General features: G+C 52.0%; 1 protein-coding gene across 1 annotated transcript; it reads left to right on the top strand.

Moving 5' to 3' along the window:
- The first annotated feature begins 1074 nt into the window (after positions 1-1074).
- CCDC81 (coiled-coil domain containing 81) lies at positions 1075-22198 on the top strand. The gene is made up of 7 exons (XM_054395788.1): positions 1075-1200; positions 1319-1444; positions 1793-1946; positions 2113-2369; positions 3164-3249; positions 3610-3665; positions 22137-22198. Exons 1-7 carry the CDS (start codon positions 1075-1077, stop codon positions 22196-22198), a joined length of 867 nt encoding a protein of 288 aa, XP_054251763.1.
- The last annotated feature ends 397 nt before the right edge of the window (positions 22199-22595 follow it).

Genomic DNA, 22595 nt, shown 5'->3' with positions numbered 1-22595 from the left:
GGCATGGCTTTCAAGTAAGGAAGCATTGGTGCTCTTCTCCTGACTCACTGCAGACTTTCAGGCTTCCTCATGATCTCAGAAAAGAAGTCCCTGGCCAAGGAAACACCTGCACATGCCTTGCACCAACCAGTCTCTGAGCAGGATCCATCAGGGCTGCCTTTCCTCTTGACCAAGGAACATGGACAGGGCAGGCCCATCCAGGGGGAAGGAATCCAAGACCCCCACCTAACCCTAACCCTAACCCTAACCCTAACCCTAACCCTAACCCTAACCCTAACCCTAACCCTAACCCTAACCCTAACCCCCACCTTCCCCTGCAATAGTGGCAGAGCTGCTTTGAAACTAAGCTAGTGGGATTCAGACCAGAGAGAAGGGAGAAGTTCTTCACCATGAGGGTGGTGAGACCCTGGCCCAGGATGCCCAGAGAGGTGGTAGAAGCCCCGTCCCTGGAACCATTCTGTGTGAGGTTGGTTAGGGCTCTGAGCACCCTGCTCCAGTTGCAATGTCCCTGCTGGCTGCAGGGTGGGGCTGGATGGCCTTGCAAATTTCCTTCCCACTCAAACCTTTCCATGATTCTATGATTGGACGTGTTCCAGGCCAGGTTAGATGAGGCTTGGAGCAATCTGGACTAGTGGAAGATGTCCTTGCCCATGGCTGGGGGGATGTGAGGGTGGAACTAGATGCTCTTTAAAGTCCCTTCCAACCCATTCTACGACTCTGTGAAAGATCTATGGGCTGTGGACCACTGGGTCAAACGGACTTGAAACAAGAAGTCCAATGTGTGCCAGGTAAGGGTTGGCATTGGTGCTGTCTCCGGTTTGAGGACCATGCAAAGGTTTATGGAGCTCAATCAGCATGGGAGGACATAAACTGGCCACCGGCCATGGATGAAGGAGCCAGTGGCAGCCCCATCACAGAGGACAACGAGTCAGTGGTTTCTATGTCACAGTGGGCAGCATTGTCAGTGGTGGCTGTGTCACCACGAAGCCACAGTGGGTGTGGGTGTAGAAGGGGCTGATGCTCTTTTGAGGAGCATCCAGTGGAGGGATGAGCTCCTGCATGGCTGTTGCCACAATGGAGCAATCCACTGTTGTGAGACAGACCGAGATAGACTTCTGGGATGGGATGGAGCCCATCTTCATGATGCCCAACATCACCACTGAAGGTACAGACACCCATGTCAACTGCAAGAGCGTTGTGGTGACCAAGGGTTGTTGCAGTGCATGGGCAATACAGCCCTGTGGCCATCTCAGGGGTGTCTCCATTTGGGGATGGGGAAGGTGGTGACAGTTTGCATCTGCCACACACCATGGCTTAGTGGGTGCTGGAAGGTTGGGAGCCAGCAGACATGGAGTGTGACCTGGCTTTGCTCTGCTCTCCAGAGCGAATAGTCATCTGGGAGGCGGTGGCCAGCTGTGTTCAACAGCAGCTCCTGCTGCACAAGGTAGTTCAACCCCTGCATCCTCCTCCTGCACCCAGAGGGGTGGGAAGTTCCCATAGCTGTGGGGAATGGCCTGCAGTTCCTCTTCCCCTTCTCAGAAAGTAGAAACCCCACCCCAGAATTCTCCACCAAGGGACAAACAGGGCTGGAGGTAGGGTGGTACCACCTGTGGTAGGTGGGGCTGTACCACAGGGCTAAATTCCAGTTGCTGTCAACCCCCTGGGTGCCCTTGGGCTGCTCCTGCCCTCATGCCCTGGCTGCTCAAAGCACCATCTCTGGTCAGGGCCACTTCCAGCTTTCCTCTCCAGGCCAGTCCTCACCCTTCAACCCTTCCCTTCTCTTCTGCTTCAGGGGGTCCGAATTCCTACCCTTGGCTCCTTCGAGGCTGTCCCCAGACGGATCCTGGTGGGAGGCAAGGTTGTGACTCTCCAGAGGCCCACGTTCCACCTGGCCAGGAACCTTGTGTGTGCCCACAACCTGATGGACAACAAGGCCCTGCTGCCTGGTAAGGTGGCAGCATGAAGCCTGCCTGGCTACACTGCCACTGTGACCCTTCCCTGGGCCTGAGATGCTTCTCTACAGCAGCTTGCCCAAAATGGAACAGGTTCAAACCTGTGGGGTTTTTCTGGGCACTGGCTGAGTGTCTCCATCCCTCTTGTGTGGTTTTCCAGGCAACAAGGAACTGGAACCCCTCAAATACTCCAAGGTGGCTGCAACTGCCTCGGTGTCCCGGCAGAAAGTGGAGGGTTGCATCGAAGGCACCATGTCCCTCCTCTCTCACTGCCTGGGCAAGGGGGAGAACGTTGCCCTCATCCTGAGAGATGTTGGGGTGCTGGTCATTGAAGGCACTAAAGTGCAGATGAAGTTCTACTTTGACTTCTTGGGCAGGATTAGTGGGAAGGAGAACTTGGAGAAAGCTTTTTTCAAGGTGAGTGTTTTGTGTTGTCTATGGCTCAGACAGTCCCATGCTGGTTGCCTGTTGTTTTTCTTCCCCATTTGGGTGCCATTGGATGACAAAGGAAGTCACGAACCCCATTGCCATATAGCAATGAGATTCTGGAAATGCAGAGAGTAGAGAATCTCAGAATTCCTCCCAGAAGTCCTTTACTGCTGTATTATAGAATCCCCAGCATTGCAGAATCTCAGAGTCCCACTTACAGCAGAAGTCCCAGAAGCCCTTAACAGAGGAAGCAGATAACAGAATTCCTGAGGTATCCCTCGCAGCATTCCCACACCGAAACCCTGACCAGAACTGGCTAACAGATGCAGAAGTCCCTAACAGCCCTAACCCCCTAGTCTCCCTTATAGCTCAGAGTGGCTGTTTTTATACTCTTTGTTATCAATCCCTTAACCAGTAAATTACAACCACAGATGTAAGCTAAAATCTTTTCCCAATGAGAGGTGCCAGCATGTCAAGGGGGTGACTTCTGCAGCATGTTCCAATCCAAGGGTGCCAACGCGAGGATGTTGTTCTTGGCACTCATGGAATGTTACTGTTTTGCTCTACGAAGCATGCTAAGGAACTGGTCAGCTAAGGAATCCTGAACTCTGCACAGTGCACAGCAGCTGCCTTCAGAACAGTGGCTGCAACAGTGGCCCAACCACTGCTTGTGTGTGGCCCCTCAGGACATGGCCAGGCGAGAGCCAGTCCTGCCAACTCTCACTGCTGAGAGAGCTCCTTTGAGGACAAATGCTATCTGTCATCTTTGTGCTCCACTGCAGGTCCCACAGCTGCTAGACATGGTGGTGTCCCCAGGGGTGCCTCTGGCCACACTGAGTTCCTCTGGCCGTGTCATCATTTTTCCTGAGTAAGTAACTCTGCAGATGCCTCCTCCAGTTGCTTAGCTCTGGTGCTATCCTGCCATGGGGACACCAGGCAGCAACATGTCCCTGGCCCATAGTCAATCTGATAGGAAAGATGGTGATGCCTTCTTCTCATGGTGGTCAGGACTTCTTTGCTGGATAACTCCATTTCACAGGATGGTGCTTGGGGATGGGGAAACATGATTGGGATATGGGAAAAACATGGTGGGACTTGGGGAAAACTTGGTGGGACATGGGAAAAACAAGGGCCTTTAAGGCAAGACCAAAATCTGCCTGTGTGCAGGTAGTCATGCCAAGGTCTTGAGGTGCTCTGGCTCATGTCAGTGTCTTCACCTTTCTTCCAGGTTTGAAATGGAGTTTGTGCCCGAGGCCCTTCTCAAGACCTGGAGACAAGTCCCTGGTGAGGCCAAGCTGAAAAGAGAGGGTTTATTTCATGCCTTTTGTCCTAACAACTCGTTAGCAGGGCCCTGGGGTGGGATGAGCCCAAGGGTAGGGAAGCTCTGTCCTCCTACCTGAAGAAATGACCCCTTAAGAGTCCCTGTCACCTCCCCGGAACCACCCAGCTCCTTGTTCCCAAACCTGGATCTGATGATGGAGTTGGAAAACCACAATGGCAATGAGCACCTGGAGCAAAAACCAATGTCAGGAGAGAGTGAGAGGAGCAGACCTTCACTGAAGGAGCCTGAGCACCCCTGCCTGTCGCTGAGACCAGTAGAATCTCTGATGACTTCTTCTCTTCCTGGCTCCAGGGAGATGTTCTGTTTCTTTCCTGGCTGATCCAAGCTCAGCTGATGATGAAAATCCCCTGTTACAGACATTCACAGGGCCAAAGAAGAGGAAAAGTTCTTGTGTCAGGTGAGATGGAGGCTTAGGGCTTGTGTCTGCACAGGGCCATTTTGCCCAGGCTGTTACGGGGCTGGACCTTCTCCAGCACTTCAGGCGAGCCCCAGCCTTGGCTGGGGACACAGGGACAGCCCATCTGTCAGACTAGGGTCCCAGGTCAAGGGGTTTCGTTGGCCACATGAAGAAGTCTGTGGCTCACAGGGGCAGGATGCAGCCCTAAACCCATTGTGCCCTCAGGTAGACCTCTCCTGGTGTGTCCTTTCAGGCAGTGGTTGGTTACCCCAGAAGATTCCTCTGCCATGAAGCATGCTGAGACTGGCCAACTTGATGACAAATCTGTGGCTGAAAGCCAAGCACAGGTAAAATTTCAGAGCCAAAGAGGAGGAGAAGGAAAGAGAGGAGGAGAAGAAGGAAAGAGAGGGGGAGAAGAAGGAAAGAGTGTGGGAGAAGAAGGAAAGAGAGGGGGAGAAGAAGGAAAGAGAGGGGGAGAAGAAGGAAAGAGAGGAGGAGAAGAAGGAAAGAGGGGAGGAGAAGAAGGAAAGAGGGGAAGGGAAGAAGGAAAGAGGGGAAGGGAAGAAGGAAGGAGAGGAGGAGAAGAAGGAAGGAGAGGAGGAGAGGGAGCAAGGAGAAGAGGAGAGGGAGCAAGGAGAAGAGGAGAAGGAGCAAGGAGAAGAGAAGGAGCAAAGAGAGTAGGACAAGGCAGAAGAAGAGAAGAAGGAAGGATAGGAGGAGAAGAAGGAAGGAGAAGAGGAGAGGGAGCAAGGAAAAGAGAAGAGGGAGCAAGGAAAAGAGGAGAGGGAGCAAGGAAAAGAGGAGAGGGAGCAAGGAAAAGAGGAGAAGGAGCAAGGAGAGTAGGACAAGGCAGAAGAAGAGGAGAAGAAGGAAGAAGAGGAGGAGAAGCAGTAGCAGAAGAAGGAGAAACACTAATGGAGAAGGTCTTGGCTGAAATGGCTGCAATGCAGATGGTGGAAGCCAAGCCTTCCCATGCTCAGGAGGCCTTGATGGCCTTTGTGACACCAGTGGTAGCTGTATTATCAGCAGCAAGCTCTGAGGCCAGCCTGCTCCACAAGCCCACTGACAAGCAGCTCAGGTGGCCACCACCAAGACCCAGCTGGCAAAGTCTGTAACTCACCAGCCTGAGTGACAGATATGAAGCTCTGAGGGCAGCCTGCTCCAGGAGCCCCTCGATGGACACCTCTGGTTTGATCCAACCAAACACCCTGGTGGCACCCTGTGTGAGGACCTTTCAAAACCAGCAAGAAGCAGGACTCAGTAAGCTACAGACCACTCAACCTCACCTCCACTCTGGGCTCCCCAGTTCCAGACAGACAGGTCCCTTCCAACCCCCACAGGATGCTGGCATCCTGTGATCAGTGCTGTCTTGGTCAGAGAGGCCCAAGATGGAGCCTCCCATCAGGGAAAAGAATAAACCCACAGAGGAGATGTTGCAGAAGAGCTCAGCACATCCAGTTTGTGATTCTTAGGGCCAAAAGCCTCCTTTTTATGGCTCCATCTTGTTCTGAGGAGCCAAATACTGCTCTGTAGGATCTAAACTCTCTTTACGTGGAGCAAAGGCCTGGGTTGGTTCCAAAGTCTTATCCAGAAGACCCAGAACCTTCTTCTAGAGTAGAACTTCTCATTTTATTGTCCAAATTCTTGTTTCTAATTTCCAATTTTGAGGGTCCAAAGGGTCCCTTGGAAACATTTTGGAACCTTGAGGCCCATTTCTGGGCACCTGCGGGCTATTTTGGGGTGCTGCAGGCCATTTTGGCATCCTGGGTGACCATTTTGCAGTTCCAGGGGTAGGTTTTGGGGTCTTGGAGGGGCTATTTTTCCATCCTGCTGGCCATTTTGTAGTCCTGGTGAGGCATTTTTGGGTTCTGAGAGGCTATTTTGGGGTCTTGAGGAGCATTTTTGGGCCATGGGTCTTGTGGAGCATTCTGAGGCCCCAGAAGAGATATTTTAGGGGCCTAGGAGGCACTTTGGGGCCCCCTGGGGTATGTTGGGCCCCTCCAAATTTTGGAGGATACCCTCAGTCCCCCGTCCTCCTCAATTTCACCCCATCCCATTTCCACCCCTTTCCACCCCATTGCTTCCCCTTGGCTTTTTTGCTCCTCTTTGATTCAGCAATCCCCTAGGGATTTGGGGCCCCCTCCCCAGTTTTGGGGTGTGCTGGTTTGGGGCCAGACAGATCGTCTCTTGCCCCCGAAAGGGACAAAAGAATGAGACTCACACAAACGGATTGGAGAGTGATGGAAAGTTTAAATGGAAAAGCAATTGGTGAAGCTACAGAGAACTACAAGCTACAAAGCATAGTGACAAAGAGTATCCCAAAGCGTACAGAACCCCTCACAGAATTCCCAAAGGCTTCCCAATCCTTCCCTTCTTCCCACCTGAGGGTAAACCCAAACCCCCCAGGGCTCTTTCTTCCCCCTTCCGCTGCTAGGCAAGTCTCAGGCTGGCCAGGTCTGAGACTGCCCCCCCCTCCATTCTCCTCCTGGCATTAGGCCTAGACAGGCCTAAGAGGCCTTGAGGATACTCCCCCGGCATTACCCGATAAGAGAGGACATCTCCCAGGGGAGCAGAGAGGGAAGAAAGAGGAAGAGAATGACTTTGCAGATGGCCTTATAGGGTGCAGGATTTATGGGTAGAAATACGTCGTTTCCTGTGTCCACCCCTGTGGGTGGGCACCCAGGACACCAGAGGTGTATCTCATGCGGCAGTGGCAGGGGGCACCCAGCCTAAACTGCCACATGGGGACCTCATGAGATTTTGGGACAGGGATGGGGCTAAAGCTGAGGAGCCCTGGCCAACCTGGAGCCACCTCCTCCTTATCAGGCTCCCTTCCAGATGCTCTGTTTTGGGATATCACCCTCCTGTGGCAGGGGGTCCTGCTCACCCCCAGCCATGATGTGTCACACCTGCCAGGGGCCAAGGCCTCATGTCAGAGCTCTGGAGGCAGCAGCCATTTCTCTTCAGCAGGGGGTACAGCACAACTGGGGGGCTCAGGGGGGAGCCTCAGGAGGGAGCCTGCTGTTTGCTTAACTGAGGTGTTCTGTAAACATGCCTGGTTTTTCATTGAACAGGATCACAGAACTGTTTGGGTTGCCAAAGCCCTCTAAGATCACCCATTCCAGCCATCAACCCAACACCACCATGGCCACCAAAACATGGCCCCAAGTGCCATGGCCACACCTTTCTGGAACACCTCCAGGCATGGGGAGTCCACCACCTCCCTGGGCAGCCTATTCCAATCCCTGACCACTCTTGCAGCAAAGAAATTCCTCATCTCCAACCTAACCCTCCCCTGACACAATTTCAGGCCATTTCCTCTCCTATCATCTGAGACTGGGGAACAGAGCCCAACCCCCACCTCACTCCAACCTCCTCTCAGAGAACTGTAGAGAGCAAAGAGGTCTCCCCTTAGCCTCCTCTTCTCCAGGCTGAACACCCCCAGATCCCTCAGCCAGTCCTGACTGGCTGTTCTCCAGACCCTACCCCAGCTGTGGCGCACTTTTCTGTCAGCAGGCAAATTTCTGGTTTTCCATGAACAGATTTATTTGTGGTTTGCAGAGCCAGGGTCTCCTCTGACTTTGCTTTGGGTGTTTGCCAGGCTGTGCTTTCCACTTGCTCTGGTTCCCAGTGCTGGTGGCACTGGCATAGTCACACTGGGGGTTGTGTGACAGGTAAGATCCTTGCATCTGCCTGTGTCAGCCCAGGGCTCTTGCTGCAGCAAAGCCTGGCAATGACAGAGGCTCACAAAGTGAAAAGCTGAACCAAAGCAGAGCACAAAAGCCAAGGAGAAGCAAGGGGTGGAAATGGGGTGGGGGGTGAAATCGAGGAGGAAGGGGGACTGAGGGTATCCTCCAAAATTTGGAGGGGCCCAACATACCCCAGGGGACCCCAGAGTGCCTCCTAGGTCCCTAAAATATCTCTCCTGGGGACTCAGAATGCTCCACAAGACCCAAAAGTAGGCTCCCATGGCCCCAAGACCTCAAGACCCCAAAATAGCCCCTCAGGACCTGAAATGACCACCAGGATAGAAAAATAGCTCCCTGAGACCCCAAACCACTTAGTAAAGTGACAGGCACAATAGACTGGGAAATGCCCTGACTGCAGGGGATGGAGCTCGAGTTCATAAATCCAGGGTCACATCCAGCAGATTCGGGGATGCCAATCTCTGCAGCAACTCCAGGATGGAATCACAGCCAGTGTCCAACCCTGCATGAGCTGAGCACTGCTTACCAAGCTGTCCTTGCCAGACAAGAGTTTGACCCCAGCCTCTTGCCCACCAACCTTCAGCTCTTCCTGAGCATTGATCAAATCCCCTCTGGGGCTGCTCTTCTCCAGGCTCAACAGCCCCAGGGCTCTCAGCCTTTGCTCGTCACAGAGATGCTCCAGGTCTCTCAGCACCTTCAAAGCCTCCCCTGGACTCTCTCCATCAGTTTCCTGTCCCTTTTGACCTGGGGAACCTAAAGCTGGAACCAGGACGAGAGTCTCCCTTGAACTGCTGCTGGCCACCCTCTCATGCTCCCAAGAAGCATCTTTGGTTCCCAAGCCTCATTTCAGGGCCCACAGCCTCCCGCTGAAGGTCCCAGCCTGGCCATTGTACCCCAGCCCTGCCCTCACGCCCAGCTGCGTGCTCCAAGGCTTAATGCTAGGGCTCGGCCCAGCAGTGTCCAGCCCTGCTGGGAGTCACAGGGCCCAGGCAGCTGATCGCAGTTGGGAGGTAGGGCAAGGTAGATTGACGCGTACCCAGCCAGACCAGGAACTGTGGCCTCCCTAAGCACAGCAGAGGAGGAGGAGAGTTTCCTTTAAACTGCTGCTGGCTGCCCTCTCTTCAGAGAGTCTGACTGCTGCTTCACTCAACCTTCTGAACCAGGGAGGACCAGCAAGGAGAAAGGCATCAGCAGCACCCAGATGTTTCCTCCTGCAGCAGCAGGACAGCTCACCTCACAATTCCAACAGCCACCCTCCCTCACCACTCCAGCCTCAGCAGCCAGTTGTGTGAGATGTGCAGGATGATTGGGAAGTCCTTCAACCCCCACTTTTTGTTAGCCAGTGACCCAGCAGCCAATCAGACAGCCTCAGCCATGGCAGAGTGATAGCACCAAGAGCCAATCAGAGGCCAGTGCCCAGGCAAGGGGCAGGCCCTGCAGCACAGCAGGAGGGAGTCCCTGGGCTTGGCCAGGAGGCCCCCCCTAGCTCCCTGAGGGGGGCTTTGGGGAACGAGGGGAGTGGGGAGGGTCTGTGCCCCCTACCCCAGCCTGGGCTGTCACCCTGCAGAGCCAGGGCTGCCCCGGGCAGGGGGCAGGAAGTGGAGATGGGGATAGGAGGATCAGGGACAGGCTGGGCTGGAGAGGATAGGGCTGGGGGACAGGCGGGCAAGAGGCTGGACATGGGGCTGGACGGGGCACAGGTGGGGAATGGGCTGGAGACAGGGACTGGGATGAAAGGAGGGGAACGTGATGGATGTGAGGGAAGGGGAGCCCCAGTGCTGCCAATGAGGGCTGAAATCATGGCCCAGTACTGCCAGTGGTGGCTGGAAACATGACCCAGTGCCGCCAATGAGGGCTGAAAGCATGGCCTAGTGCTGCCAGGAAGCATGGCCCAGTGCTGCCAGTGCTGCCTGAAAGCATGACCCAGTGCTGCCAGTGCTGGTTGGAAACATGACCCAGTGCTGCCAGTGCTGGTTGGAAACATGACCCAGTGCTGCCAACGAGGGCTGAAAGCATGGCCCAGTGCTGCCAGGAAGCATGGCCCAGTGCTGCCAGTGCTGGCTGAAAGCATGACTCAATGCTCCCAGTACTGGCTGGAAACGTTGCCCAGTGCTGCCAGTGCTGGCTGGAAACATGACCCAATGCTCCCAGTACTGGCTGGAAACATGGCCCAGTGCTGCCAGTGCTGGCTGGAGACATGACCCAGTGCTCCCAGTACTGGCTGGAAACATGGCCCAGTGCTGCCAGTGCTGGCTGGAAACATGGCCCAGTGCTGCCAGTGCTGGAGACATGTGGAAACATGTCCACTGAGGGATTCTTGGGCAGATCCTTTGATCCCCAGAGCACAGAGATGGGAGCAAACCCCTGGTAGAGGCTGGAGCTTTTCTTTGTTCACAGGGACCCTGCTACCATCTCTGATGCTGCTCTGTGGTGGTTTGTAACTGTCTTTTTAATTTTTCCTTGCAAAGTTCAGAACAGAGAAAGTGAAAGAATGTAAATAAGTCACTATTGGGTGTAAGAAAGCAAAATAACGATTGTTCTAAACACTTCCATTGGATAGAGAGAAATGTTTAAGAACTATTACCCAAAACAAAGTAGGCACTCTGCACATTCTGCGTTCGGCAGTGGGGGCAGTTGCTGGGCTGTCTGGCTGCTGTTTCTTCTTCTCTTCTGGCTGAAGATAACACACTGACCTTGGCAGCTAAGTTAACAACTTTCTGCTTAACTAACTCTGCTTCTCTGTCCAGGGGGGTCTGGGGGGGAAGCTCCTGGGAGAGGGAGGCCCCTTTGGGAGGGTCCCCTTGGGGGGGAAGCAAAGGGAGATCGGTTGTGCTTTTTCTGTTGATTGTATATATTTGTGAATGTTGTGAATTTTGTATATTTGTACATATTCATTGCATTTCATTGTAGATTTTAGACTCTGCTTGTAAATACAGCTTTTCATTTGCTTCCAGACTGGGATAGCCTGGTTATTGTTGGTGGGGGGGGAATTTCAGCTCACACCAACACACTTTTTATTTTTGGCGCTCCAACTCGGGGCTCGATTGCTTGTGATTTATTTCTGCTCAGATTAGGAAGCAAAATGAAGCTGTTTTGGATTTTGAGTAATTTTATTTCCTCTGTTATCAGTGTGATTGTCTACAGATGGGCTGTTTCCTGCATGATAGACAAGATTGTGAGATATGTGGCATATAAATCGTTTCTTTGCGTTAAGAACAAGTTACTGAATGTTGGTGAATTCTGTTGTGGTCTTATTGGGCTAAGAAGCTATGGTAACTCAACTATGGATCTGCTAGCAGACACATTTGAGTTTGTTACTCCTCTTATAACTACAGAGGGTCTTTGTAACCAGTGGTACCCTAGATATCTTGTACTAGCCTTAATTTTAATTTTGTTGCTTCTTGGAATAATCATATGGCTACTGATAGCACTGTATCAAGAAAGACATAAGGCTACTTGCTCTTCCAACTCTGCTGTGAATGTGAAAACCAAGCCAGTAAATTTGGTGGCCACTGTAACCAGAAAGCGTAAAGGAGATGCAGATGCTGCAGGAGATGGTGCAGATGGAGATGAGGGTCCTTCTACTCAGGGTCCCTCTGTTAAGAAAGATCCTTCTGATGAGGAAGAGAGGGTTAGCCTTAAAACTCTGGTAGACCTCTTGAGACCCCACATGGATGATGGAGATGTAGGTCAGGATGTAGACCCTAGTAGATTAGCAGCTGCTGGTAGTGCCTCTGAACTCAAAGAAATTCAACGGAGGATTAAAATAGGATTATGGGGACAGCAACCTCAGAATGATGATGATGATGAGGATGATGAGGATGACATACAGTCAGCTAATGCACCCAGACAGGAAATTAGACATGTGAGGAAGGATTATATCAGAGGAGATAATGAGCCAGTCCTGTCTTGGCTAGCCAGGTGTTTTGATATGGGAGCCCCAGCATTGGTGGTAGGCGACAAGTCGGCCTCTCAGTTGGGGATGCTCTCAAAGGATACAGGCATAGACAGGCACCTAGGCAAGTGCATTGGTAAAGTTTCTCTGTGGGCACGCCTCCTACTGGCAGTCTCGCTGAGGTACCCCAGCAGAGATGATTTACCATGGAACCCTAAGCCTTGGACCACAATAGCTGAGGGAATCAAGCGTCTGAGAGAGTTTGCTGTGAGAGAAGTAATGTATGGAGATCATAAGACTCTGAATCCTGATGAAATTCCTGTTGGAACAGGCCTTGCCAAAAAGCTCATTAAGCTTGCTCCTCCTAATTATGCTACTATTCTGGCAAGCAGGATTGTGGCAAGAAATTATGGTGGAGTGCCTCCCACTGTTGGCCATTTCACTGACCAAATGAGGCAGTTGGAGGATAGTCTTGCACGTACTTCTTTGGTTTCAGCCATTGAAACTCTGTCTGGAAAGATGGAGAATTGCATGAAAGAGCTGAAGGAGGAACTTAAAACCTCCATATCCAACTTGATGAAGGGGGATGATTCTAATTCCTCTTCCTCCAGATGGATACAAGTTTCAGCTGTTAGGAACAGACGTGCTCCAAGAAGGCCATTCCAGAATAGGTCAAACCAAAACAGACAGCAGAGGCAATCACATGGCAGTATCTGGATAACTCTGCGTGATCAGTTTGGTGAGAACATGAACAGATGGGATGGTCAACCAACTTCTGATCTTTTCAAGAGGTTACGGGAGCTGCAGAGAGGCAGATCCCGAGGTAGCAATACCAGGAGGGTAGCTGTTGCTTCCTCAGTTTCCCAGAACAACTCTGATAGCTCCAACAGTGATCCTAATTCTGGTGCTGGACATTGTGCTAGCTGTACATGTGGAGGTAATCCCCACCATTAGGGGTGCCCTGCCTTCTGCCAGGGGGAGGTAAGGGATAATGGAGATAACAGAATCTATTGGGATGTGTACATCCAGTGGCCTGGCACTTCAAAATTTCAGAAGTACAGGGCCTTGGTTGACACAGGAGCTCAGTGCACCATAATACCATCAAATTATCAAGGGGGAGAATCTATAACTATTCAGGGAGTCACTGGTGGATCTCAAGAGTTGTTTAAGATAGAGGTTGATATAAGTTTAACTGGGAAGCAGTGGAAGAAACATACTATTGTAACAAGTCCTAATGCACCTTGTATTTTGGGAATTGACTTTCTGAGAGAAGGGTGTTTTAAAGACCCTAAGGGTTACAAATGGGCTTTTGGAATAGCAACTGTAGAAACTGATGGAGGAAAATTGAAGTTGTCCATTAGACCTGAGCTTTCAGATGAATCTGCAGTTGTGGGACAACATGAGATAGAGGATGTAAAGCTGCCGGTTGCTTCTCAAACTGTGCATCACAGACAATACAGAACCAACCGTGACTCTTTGGTGCCCATCCAAAACTTGATTCATCAGTTGGAGAGTCAGAAGGTCATCAGCAAAACTCATTCACCTTTCAACAGTCCAATCTGGCCTGTGAGAAAGCAGAATGGAGAGTGGCGTCTGACAGTTGATTTCCGTGCCTTGAATGAAGTAACTCCACCCATGAGTGCAGCTGTACCAGACATGATGGAACTCCAATATGAGCTGGAATCCAAGCAGGCCAAATGGTATGCTACCATAGACATTGCTAATGCTTTCTTCTCTATTCCCATAGCAGAGGAATGCAGGCCTCAGTTTGCTTTCACCTGGAGAGGCATTCAGTATACATTCAATCGTTTGCCCCAGGGGTGGATTCACAGTTCAACCATCTGCCATGCAGTGATCCATGATGCTTTGGAGAAAGGTGGAGCTCCAGAACACATTCAGTTCATCGATGACATCATTGTCTGGGGTGAGACTGCTGAAGAAGTCTTCGAGAAAGGTAACAAAATCATTGACATTCTCTTGCAAGCTGGTTTCGCTATCAAGCGAGACAAGGTGAAAGGACCTGCCAGAGAAATCCAGTTTCTGGGAGTGCGGTGGCAAGACGGTCGCCATCACATCCCAATGGATGTGATAAACAGAGTCTCCACCATGGCAAATCCCATCCACAAGAAAGAAACTCTGCCATGGGTCTGGGACCTGTCCGAACTGGTCCAGACATTAAGAACATTCTGTACACGGCCGCGAGTGACAATGGTCCAACCTGGTGCTTATGGCAAAGAGCTCCAGGGGAGACACGAGGACGTCCTCTTGGTTTCTGGGGTCGTGGCTACAGAGGCTCAGAGGCAAACTACACTCCAACAGAGAAAGAGATTTTAGCTGCTTATGAAGGAGTGAAAGCTGCTTCTGAAGTGATTGGAACTGAGTCACAACTTCTTCTAGCTCCTAGATTGCCAGTTCTGAATTGGATGTTCAAAGGCAAAGGTTCTTCACCACATCATGCAACAGATGCTACCTGGTCTAAGTGGATGGCTCTGATAACACAGAGAGCTCGAATGGGAAATCTCAAAAGACCTGGTTTGGTGGAGGTGATCGCAAACTGGCCAGAAGGCACAAGCTGTGCTAAACCTCCAGAGGAGAGAGTAACTCGTGCTGAGGAAGCTCCTCCTTACAGTGATCTGTCTGATGATGAAAAGAGATATGCTTTGTTCACAGACGGTTCCTGTCGTCTTGTTGGGAACAAGCGGAGATGGAAATCTGCAGTGTGGAGCCCAACGCGCAGAGTTGCAGAAGCGAGAGATGGAGAAGGAGAATCCAGTCAATTCACAGAGGTAAAAGCTGTCCAGCTAGCTCTTAACATAGCTGAACGTGAGAGATGGCCAAAGCTTTATCTCTACACCGACTCGTGGATGGTAGCCAATGCCTTGTGGGGTTGGCTGAAAAACTGGAAAAAGAATGGCTGGCAGAGGAAAGGAAAGCCAATCTGGGCTGCAGATCTGTGGCAAGACATTGCTGCTCGCATTGAGAGAATCCCAGTGAAAGTGAGACACATCGATGCTCACATTCCTAAGAGCAAAGCTACAGAGGAACAACAACACAACCATCAGGCAGATCTAGCTGCAAGAGTTTCCCAGGTGGACACAAACTCTGATCCTGATCCTGATCTTGACTGGAAACACTGAGGTGAGCTGTTCTTAGCCCGGTGGGCCCATGACTCGTCAGGACATCAAGGCAGAGATGCAACCTACCGATGGGCTCGTGACAGATCCATTGACATTTCCATGGATGCTATCACACAAGTCATCCATGACTGTGACATTTGTGCTGCTATTAAGCAGGCAAAGCGGATCAAGCCCTTGTGGTACGGTGACCGATGGTCCAAGTACAAGTATGGTGAAGCCTGGCAGATTGACTACATCACTCTACCTCGTTCTCCATCTGGTAAGCAGTATGTGCTGACTATGGTAGAGGCGAGCACTGGATGGCTGGAAACTTATCCAGTTCCTCATGCAACTGCACGTAACACCATTCTTGGCCTGGAGAGACAAATCCTGTGGAGACACGGAACTCCAGAGAGGATTGAGTCAGACAACGGAACTCATTTCAAGAACAATCTTGTAAAAAACTGGGCCAAAGAGCACGGCATCGAGTGTATATTCCACATTCCCTACTATGCACCAGCTGCAGGGAAGATCGAACGCTACAATGGTTTGCTGAAAACCACTCTCAAAGCCATGGGGGGTGGATCTTTGAAAAACTGGGAGAAACATTTAGCACAAGCAACCTGGTTGGTGAATAGTAGAGGTTCAGTGAATCGAGCTGGACCTGCCCAATCAGATTTGTTGCGAAAGGAAGAAGGTGATAGAGTTCCTGTTATCAGAGAAAAGAATCTGTTAGGCAAAACTGTTTGGGTATTTTCTCCTTCAGGAGAGGCCAAACCTGTCCGAGGGGTGGTTTCTGCTGAAGGTCCTGGTCACACCTATTGGGTGATGCAAGAAAATGGTGAATTTCAGTGCATTCCACAAAGAAATCTAACTTTGGCTGAGAGAGGTTAAATTCAGAGTGTTGCGCAGATACAGCATCGCGCCCAAGAGGAGAGTTCATGAGATCTACGGTGCACGAACCCTGAGAGCCCTGAGTCACCTGAGAGTCCCTGTTCCTTTCTTCGTTCCATCTGCAAGGAAACAAGCTGTTTGCTGTTTTTCCTGTGATTTGACTCTTTTGAATCATCTACATCTGAGATAGCCGGAATGGACTATGGTCTTTATTCACCTGTTGTTGTAGATATTATTTTAGATTAGATAAATGATAGTAGCAGCCAATGGAATTGTTTAGAAGGGGTGGACTGTGGTGGTTTGTAACTGTCTTTTTAATTTTTCCTTGCAAAGTTCAGAACAGAGAAAGTGAAAGAATGTAAATAAGTCACTATTGGGTGTAAGAAAGCAAAATAACGATTGTTCTAAACACTTCCATTGGATAGAGAGAAATGTTTAAGAACTATTACCCAAAACAAAGTAGGCATTCGGCACATTCTGCGTTCGGCAGTGGGGGCAGTTGCTGGGCTGTCTGGCTGCTGTTTCTTCTTCTCTTCTGGCTGAAGATAACACACTGACCTTGGCAGCTAAGTTAACAACTTTCTGCTTAACTAACTCTGCTTCTCTGTCCAGGGGGGTCTGGGGGGGAAGCTCCTGGGAGAGGGAGGCCTCTTTGTGAGGGTCCCCTTGGGGGGGAAGCAAAGGGAGATCGGTTGTGCTTTTTCTGTTGATTGTATATATTTGTGAATGTTGTGAATTTTGTATATTTGTACATATTCATTGCATTTCATTGTAGATTTTAGACTCTGCTTGTAAATACAGCTTTTCATTTGCTTCCAGACTGGGCTAGCCTGGTTATTGTTGGTGGGGGGGGAATTTCAGCTCACACCGACACATGCTCTCCAACCCCTGCTGTACCTGGCAGCAGGATCTGCATTCTTCTGGCCCTGGCCCAGCTGTGGGTGCTGAGCAGCAAGAAGGAGGTGACAAGCAAGGAAGAAGAGGAGGATGGGGATGGCAGCAGTGAGGGCAGCAGCTGCCTCATCCTCGCCTGGCCCAGCAGCCCACCAGCTCCTGCATTGCCAGTTTTGAGTCAGTGATGGGGCAATGTCCCTTGGGTGGTTGGGAGGTCCCCTCTGGGGCCCTGAAGCTGTGATCCATAGTGGCAAGGGGAAGGAAGGTGCCTCAGTTCCGCCCCGCCCCGGGCATGGCCTCTGGGGTCCAAGCAGGCAGCAGCTGGCAGGGCAGGATGGGGCCGTGTCCCCATTCTGCAGCCCCAGGTGCCCTTTTTGTCCCCAGCAGGGAGGGCCAAAGGCAGCTGCTCTGGCAGGACACAGGGGGACAGGGCTTGGGCAGTGCCTCTGTCCTGCCTCACAGGCCTTGATTCTGCATCCCCTGTGTCCTTCACCACGGGGCAGGGCCATGCACATGCCCACCTCTGCCCACAGGCTGGGGGACAGGGGCCTGACACTGGCTCTCCTCTCTCTCTGAAGCTCCCCATGGCTGCAAGAGCTGTGGGTGGTCAACCTGCTGGGGTAAGGCTGGGGAATGCTCCAGGAGCAGCCCAGCAGGGAATACAGCTCCTAGATGGGCAGAGGTGTCCCCAAGCTGTGGGCAGCTCTTGGGCAGAGCCACCTGCCAAGAGAGAAGAGGCAGCTCGGAGCTCACCCAGCTCTCTCCCTGCCCCTTCCTACTGCTCAGGACACCAGAAGGAGCCACACGGCTGGGCTGTGTCCCATCACTCAAAGCCCTGCGGAAGAAGCTGAGCCGCAGCCATTCAGTGGGTGTCCCTGATCTGGGCTTTGTGCCCCAGCACTGCAACAGAGGCAGTGCTGCTCACCTGCTTGCACTGCTTCTCTCCTGCCCAGTGGAGGACATTCAACAGCAGAAGCCTGAAGAGGCTGCTGGAGGGCCAGGCCAAGGCGACAATGGTGCCTTCACCTGCCTCTGGCTGTCCCAGGGATGCGCAGCAAGGGGGGTGAGCTTGTACAGGAGGGGGAGAGGGAAGGAGGGAGGCTGCTGCTATAAAGGGTTGGGCATCTACCAGGAACCAGGAGCACCTCCTTGCTGGCAGTGCTGGCAAACACAGGGCAAAGAGCCAGGAGGGCAGAGAGTGCCAGCTCTGCCATGCTCAGGCCACTGGTGCCAGGCGACCACTCACTGGTGGCCCTTTCTGATGGAGGGCTGCTCTCTAAGCACAGCCTGGTTCTTGCAGGCTGATCCCAACAAGGAGCTTCGATGCACCATCAGGTGATGAAGGGGGACATCAGCACTCAACAGGTGAGTTTGGGAACGAAAGGCCACCTCCTACACCCAGATGAGCTGTGCTCACCTGTCCCTTGAGTGTCTCTGTGCCCCAAGGGCAGATGTCACCTGCAGGAGGAAGGACACCCACTGGACAGCACCTCGTAGACCTGGTTCTGCGGGGACATGGAGGCTCTGCTGCTGCTGCCCATAGTTTGGAGGAGGCAAGGGCAAGAGCTGGGCCAGGCTGTCCCTGTGGCACGCTGGTTCTTAGCAGCCTGCAAGACAGAGCTGTGGTGCCAGCTCTGGTTCCCTGCCTGTCTGCTGCCCTGCTCAGCACCATACCGCGGGCAGGGCAGGGCAGGCCAGACTCTGGCAGCCCTTGCCTGGTGCTCTCCACTGCTGGGCTCTCACTCTCTCTGCCTTGGCAGCAGGAGGCAGCAGCAGGAGCAGGTGAAGGCTGCCCTACCCCGTTGCTCTGCGGCACAGCCCAGCCACTGCTCAGGTGCCAGAGCATGGAGCTCCAGCTACAGCAGGGCACTCTTTGGGCAGCCCCTGGCAGCCCTCTGCAGGGAGGAGGACACAGTGTCCCAGACCATGGAGGTAGGCCATCCTGGACAGGAGGTCCCCAGCCTTCCCTCCGGATGGTTCACAGGGGCTGTGGGGACAAAGGACTTGGGCTGTTCACCCCCAGCAAGGAGCCAGGTCTGGGGCAGTGCTGTGACCACTGCTGTTAGAAGGCATCTCCTCAGGACTGCAACTGCACTGCTGCCTCTCCTGCAGGAGCTGCTGGACATCTTTGGACAGAGGAGATCTTCTGCAGAACAGGCAGCATGATGGAGCTGTGGGAAGCCCTGGATGGAGGCATGGATTTTGACCTGGGAAGGCAGCCTGGGCTGTCCTCTGGAACAGGAGCACTGCTGGGCTGCAGCTGGAGAGCTCCTGGCTGGCCTGCAGGCACCGGAGGCTGACCTGCAGCCCTTGGAATTGCAGTATTTCCTTCAGAACATCCTGAGAAGCTCCTGGTCACGAGCTCTATGAGGACTGGCTGGCAGCCATGGAGAGGAGTAGCCATCAGGAGAAGATCTGGGAGCTGGAAGATCTGGGAGCTGGAAGCGTGACTGTGGCCAGCAGCCTTCTGACCAGCCCTGGTGGGGCTGTGCCTTGCCTGCTTTCAGAAGCTGTTTCTGGCACCCTGTTGGTGCTGGGCTGGGGGTGGACTTTAGCGACAGGGTTGTCATGGTAGGGCCATGACATGGCCCAGTACAAACTCAGACAGGCCTTAAGATGTCTAGACAGGGTCCCTTTCTCTCCCCTCCTTCCTGCAGGAAAACAGGACAACGTGGGAAAAGCAACAAAGGGGACAGGACTCCTGCCTGTCTGGTAAACAAGATGTTTATCTAGGGTGAGAGCATGTAAGCTGACCACTGCTCCCCCGTATACAAGGTCTTGCTTCTGCCTTTTATGGCTGTAGCCTGGCAGAACGCCTTGCATTGGGCAGCTACACGTTAGCTTTAGTGCCCCATTGGACCAATCGATCTGTGGCATTTTGTATATATAAAAGTGACTTGGTAGTCAGCCTTGCCTTGCCTTGCTTCAAGCCTTGCTTCAAGCCTACACTGGACCTGTCTCATAGAAGCTGCCTCGAGTTGCCTTGCCCTGCCTTGAATGCCTGGTCCAGAACCTGGGATTTAGCCACGAGCCATACACAACAAGCTGGAGAAGCCATGAGCCTAGAAGCCGGATCTGCCTAGCCTGCTTCCCCTTGCCACCAGATTTGTGCCGTACCTCAGTTTACCCAGGAACCTGTCATGAAGAGCATCATTAACTGCCCGCCGTCCGCTGCAGCCAGATCAGCCTGGGACCATGCGGTAAACCTTTCTTGCCAGCAAGATGCTGGCACAGTATGAGAGAACCCAAAGCTAACACAGCAGCTAACAGTGGGTAAACCAGCTGTGAGTAATTAATTCATTGCCCTTTGGGTTTAAAGGTTCTTAATTGAGCCTCCTCCCACTGTAATCGAGCGCTATCTGCTCTTGGGGACCTTCTCTTTCCAAGTTGTTGCCTCCTAATTTGCATAGAATAGTTTGTATTTGACCTGAGACTGCGTAATTCCGATTGTAAATATATCTCCCGACCATACGACAATCCTTTTAACAAGTTTGGGCATATTTCATTAATAAAGAGTTTTTATTAATACTTTCCACTAGGCATCAGGGCTGAGCTCAGAGGCTTTGGGTGTGAAACCAAAGCAGAGAATCAGACAGAGGGTTTGAGGCTGGGAGCTCTTCTGGTCCAAGCCCTCTGCTCAAGCAGGCTCACCTTAGAACAGGTTGCCCAGCATGATGTCCCCTTGGGTTTTGAGTATCTGCAAGGACAGAGACTCCACAACCTCTCTGGACAACTTGTACGAGCATCTGTCCCTCCAACAGGGTAAAAGTTTTCCCAACTGCAGGTGGAATATCCTGGGCTTTAGTCTGTGCCTCTGAATTCTAATCCTCTCAGGGTGCACTCTGGAGAAGAGCCTGGCTCCCTCAGCTTCATCCCCTGCCATGGACAATGTACCTCCCACACAAACATCTCCCCAGTCTTCCCCTCTCCCAGCTGAAGAGTTCCAGATCTCTCAGCCTATTGCCACACAACAAGGGAAGGAAATTTCCACAGGTTCTCTTTTGAACACTCCTGGGAGATCTCCATCTCTAGTAAGAAATCTGAGCCATGAGTTTTCCCCCAGGTATGGTGGTGACTAGGGATGGAGGATGATGGTTATTAATTATGAATTATGAAATATGAATTATGGACATGATATTTTATTAATTATTAAAAATATGAAAAATTATTAATCACCTTATATATATTGTGTCTGATGCACGGTTGTAGAAATGTAGCCCATAACTGGTTTAGTATATACAATTTTACCCAATTATAGTATTTACAGATTCGATTTCTAATTAAGGGAACAAAAGGTGCAGTTCTGCTGCTTGTCCACTAGATGGAGACTCGACAAGACGCTTGGCGGCTGTTAACCATGTACAGAGATATTTATGCTATCATGAGGCAAGTCAAGCTAGAAATATCACGCGGCTAAGCGCAGGTGCTTTGAATAGAATGTTACTGCATGTTGCACACATGTAAAGATACATAATCCAATAATCTGTGCTGGTTTGAGGCCAGACAGATCCTCTCTTGCCCTGAGAGGGACAAAAGAATGACACTCACACAAACGGATTGGAGAGTGATGGAAAGTTTAAATGGAAAAGCAATTGGTGAAGCTACAAAAGACTACAAAGCATAGTGGCAAAGAACATCCCGAAGCGTACAGAGCCACTCACATAATACCCAAAGCTTCCCAATCCTTTCCTTCTCCCACCTGAGGATATGCCCCAAAACTCCCAGGGCTCATTCTTCCCCCCTCTTCCCACTGCTAGGCAAGTCTCAGGCTGGCCAGGTCTGAGACCACCCCCCCACCTTCTCCTCTGGGCATTAGGCCTAGACAGGCCTAAGAGGCCTGGAGATACTCCCCCACCGTTACCCGATAAGAGAGCATCTCTTACGGGAGCAGAGAGGGAAGAAAGAGGAAGAGAATGCCTCTGCAGATGGATTTATAGGGTGTAGGATTTATGGGTAGAAATATGCTGTTTCCTGTGTCCACCTGATTGGGTGCACACTCAGGACACCAGGGGTGTAATTTATGTGGCAGCAACAGGAGGCACCCAGCCTAAACTGCCACATATTTCACCCCTTATTTCATACCCATAATTTCTGCACCCGAAACATATCATCAAATCAGAAACAATCCTTAGATGACATGTCTGGCAAAGTCCAAGTCTTCATCTGGGCATCCTTCCAAATGGTCTCTCCCTCAGGCTCAGGTAACAGTTCATTCCAGTTCTTCTCCCTCATCCTGTGGAACCTCCCAGTGACGCAGAGTTCCTTCTTCTGCACGGTGAACTCTTCATGGATCCGATGGGCATCCTGGCCACCTGGAAACAACCTCATAACTTCTCAATCAAACATCTATCTCCATCCACTCAAGCTGCATGTTTCCACCCCTCGGGGCAATCGAGTCAGAACAATCAGTCTCATTGACTCGACTCCTTCCACCCCCTGCAGGCAACAGCATGCTGAGACTTTCAAAAGCTGCACGGACCTTTCCCAAGCCCAGTGCTGACCGCTTCCAGCCGTGGCCCAGGCTACACGAATGCACACCACGCGCAGGCACGCTGCTCCCCCTGAGCGATAAGCGTACCGAGGCATGGAGGCATCTGGCTACACAGCCCTCCCCCGGGAGAGGGAGTGGTTGTACTGCAACCCGCCAAGAAAGGCAGAGCCAGGTGCTAGGCACCATTTTCAGAACGTGTCCGAAAATCAGGGGAGAGATAACAGGGGCCATTGCCCGATATACGGAACGACAGAGCCACTGTCGCCTCTGCAGCCGCGGTACAGATCAAAACCGCCGACACCCCTATGGGCCACAAAAGCGGCTTTTCCAGCCAAAGCCATACTTGCTCCCTGGGCCTCAGAAGCAGCTTTGGAACTGAGTCCACCGCTGGCCTTCTTGGATTACAGGAGCCACCGCTCACCTCCCCGCTGCGGCTAGCCCCCACTGCCGAGGGACAAGCCAACCCTGGTCTGCTTCC

This window comes from Indicator indicator, chromosome 35 (assembly GCF_027791375.1).
Source record: "Indicator indicator isolate 239-I01 chromosome 35, UM_Iind_1.1, whole genome shotgun sequence".
In the NCBI taxonomy this organism is placed as follows: Eukaryota; Metazoa; Chordata; class Aves; order Piciformes; family Indicatoridae; genus Indicator; species Indicator indicator.
This window is presented reverse-complemented; position numbering and strand designations above follow the sequence as displayed.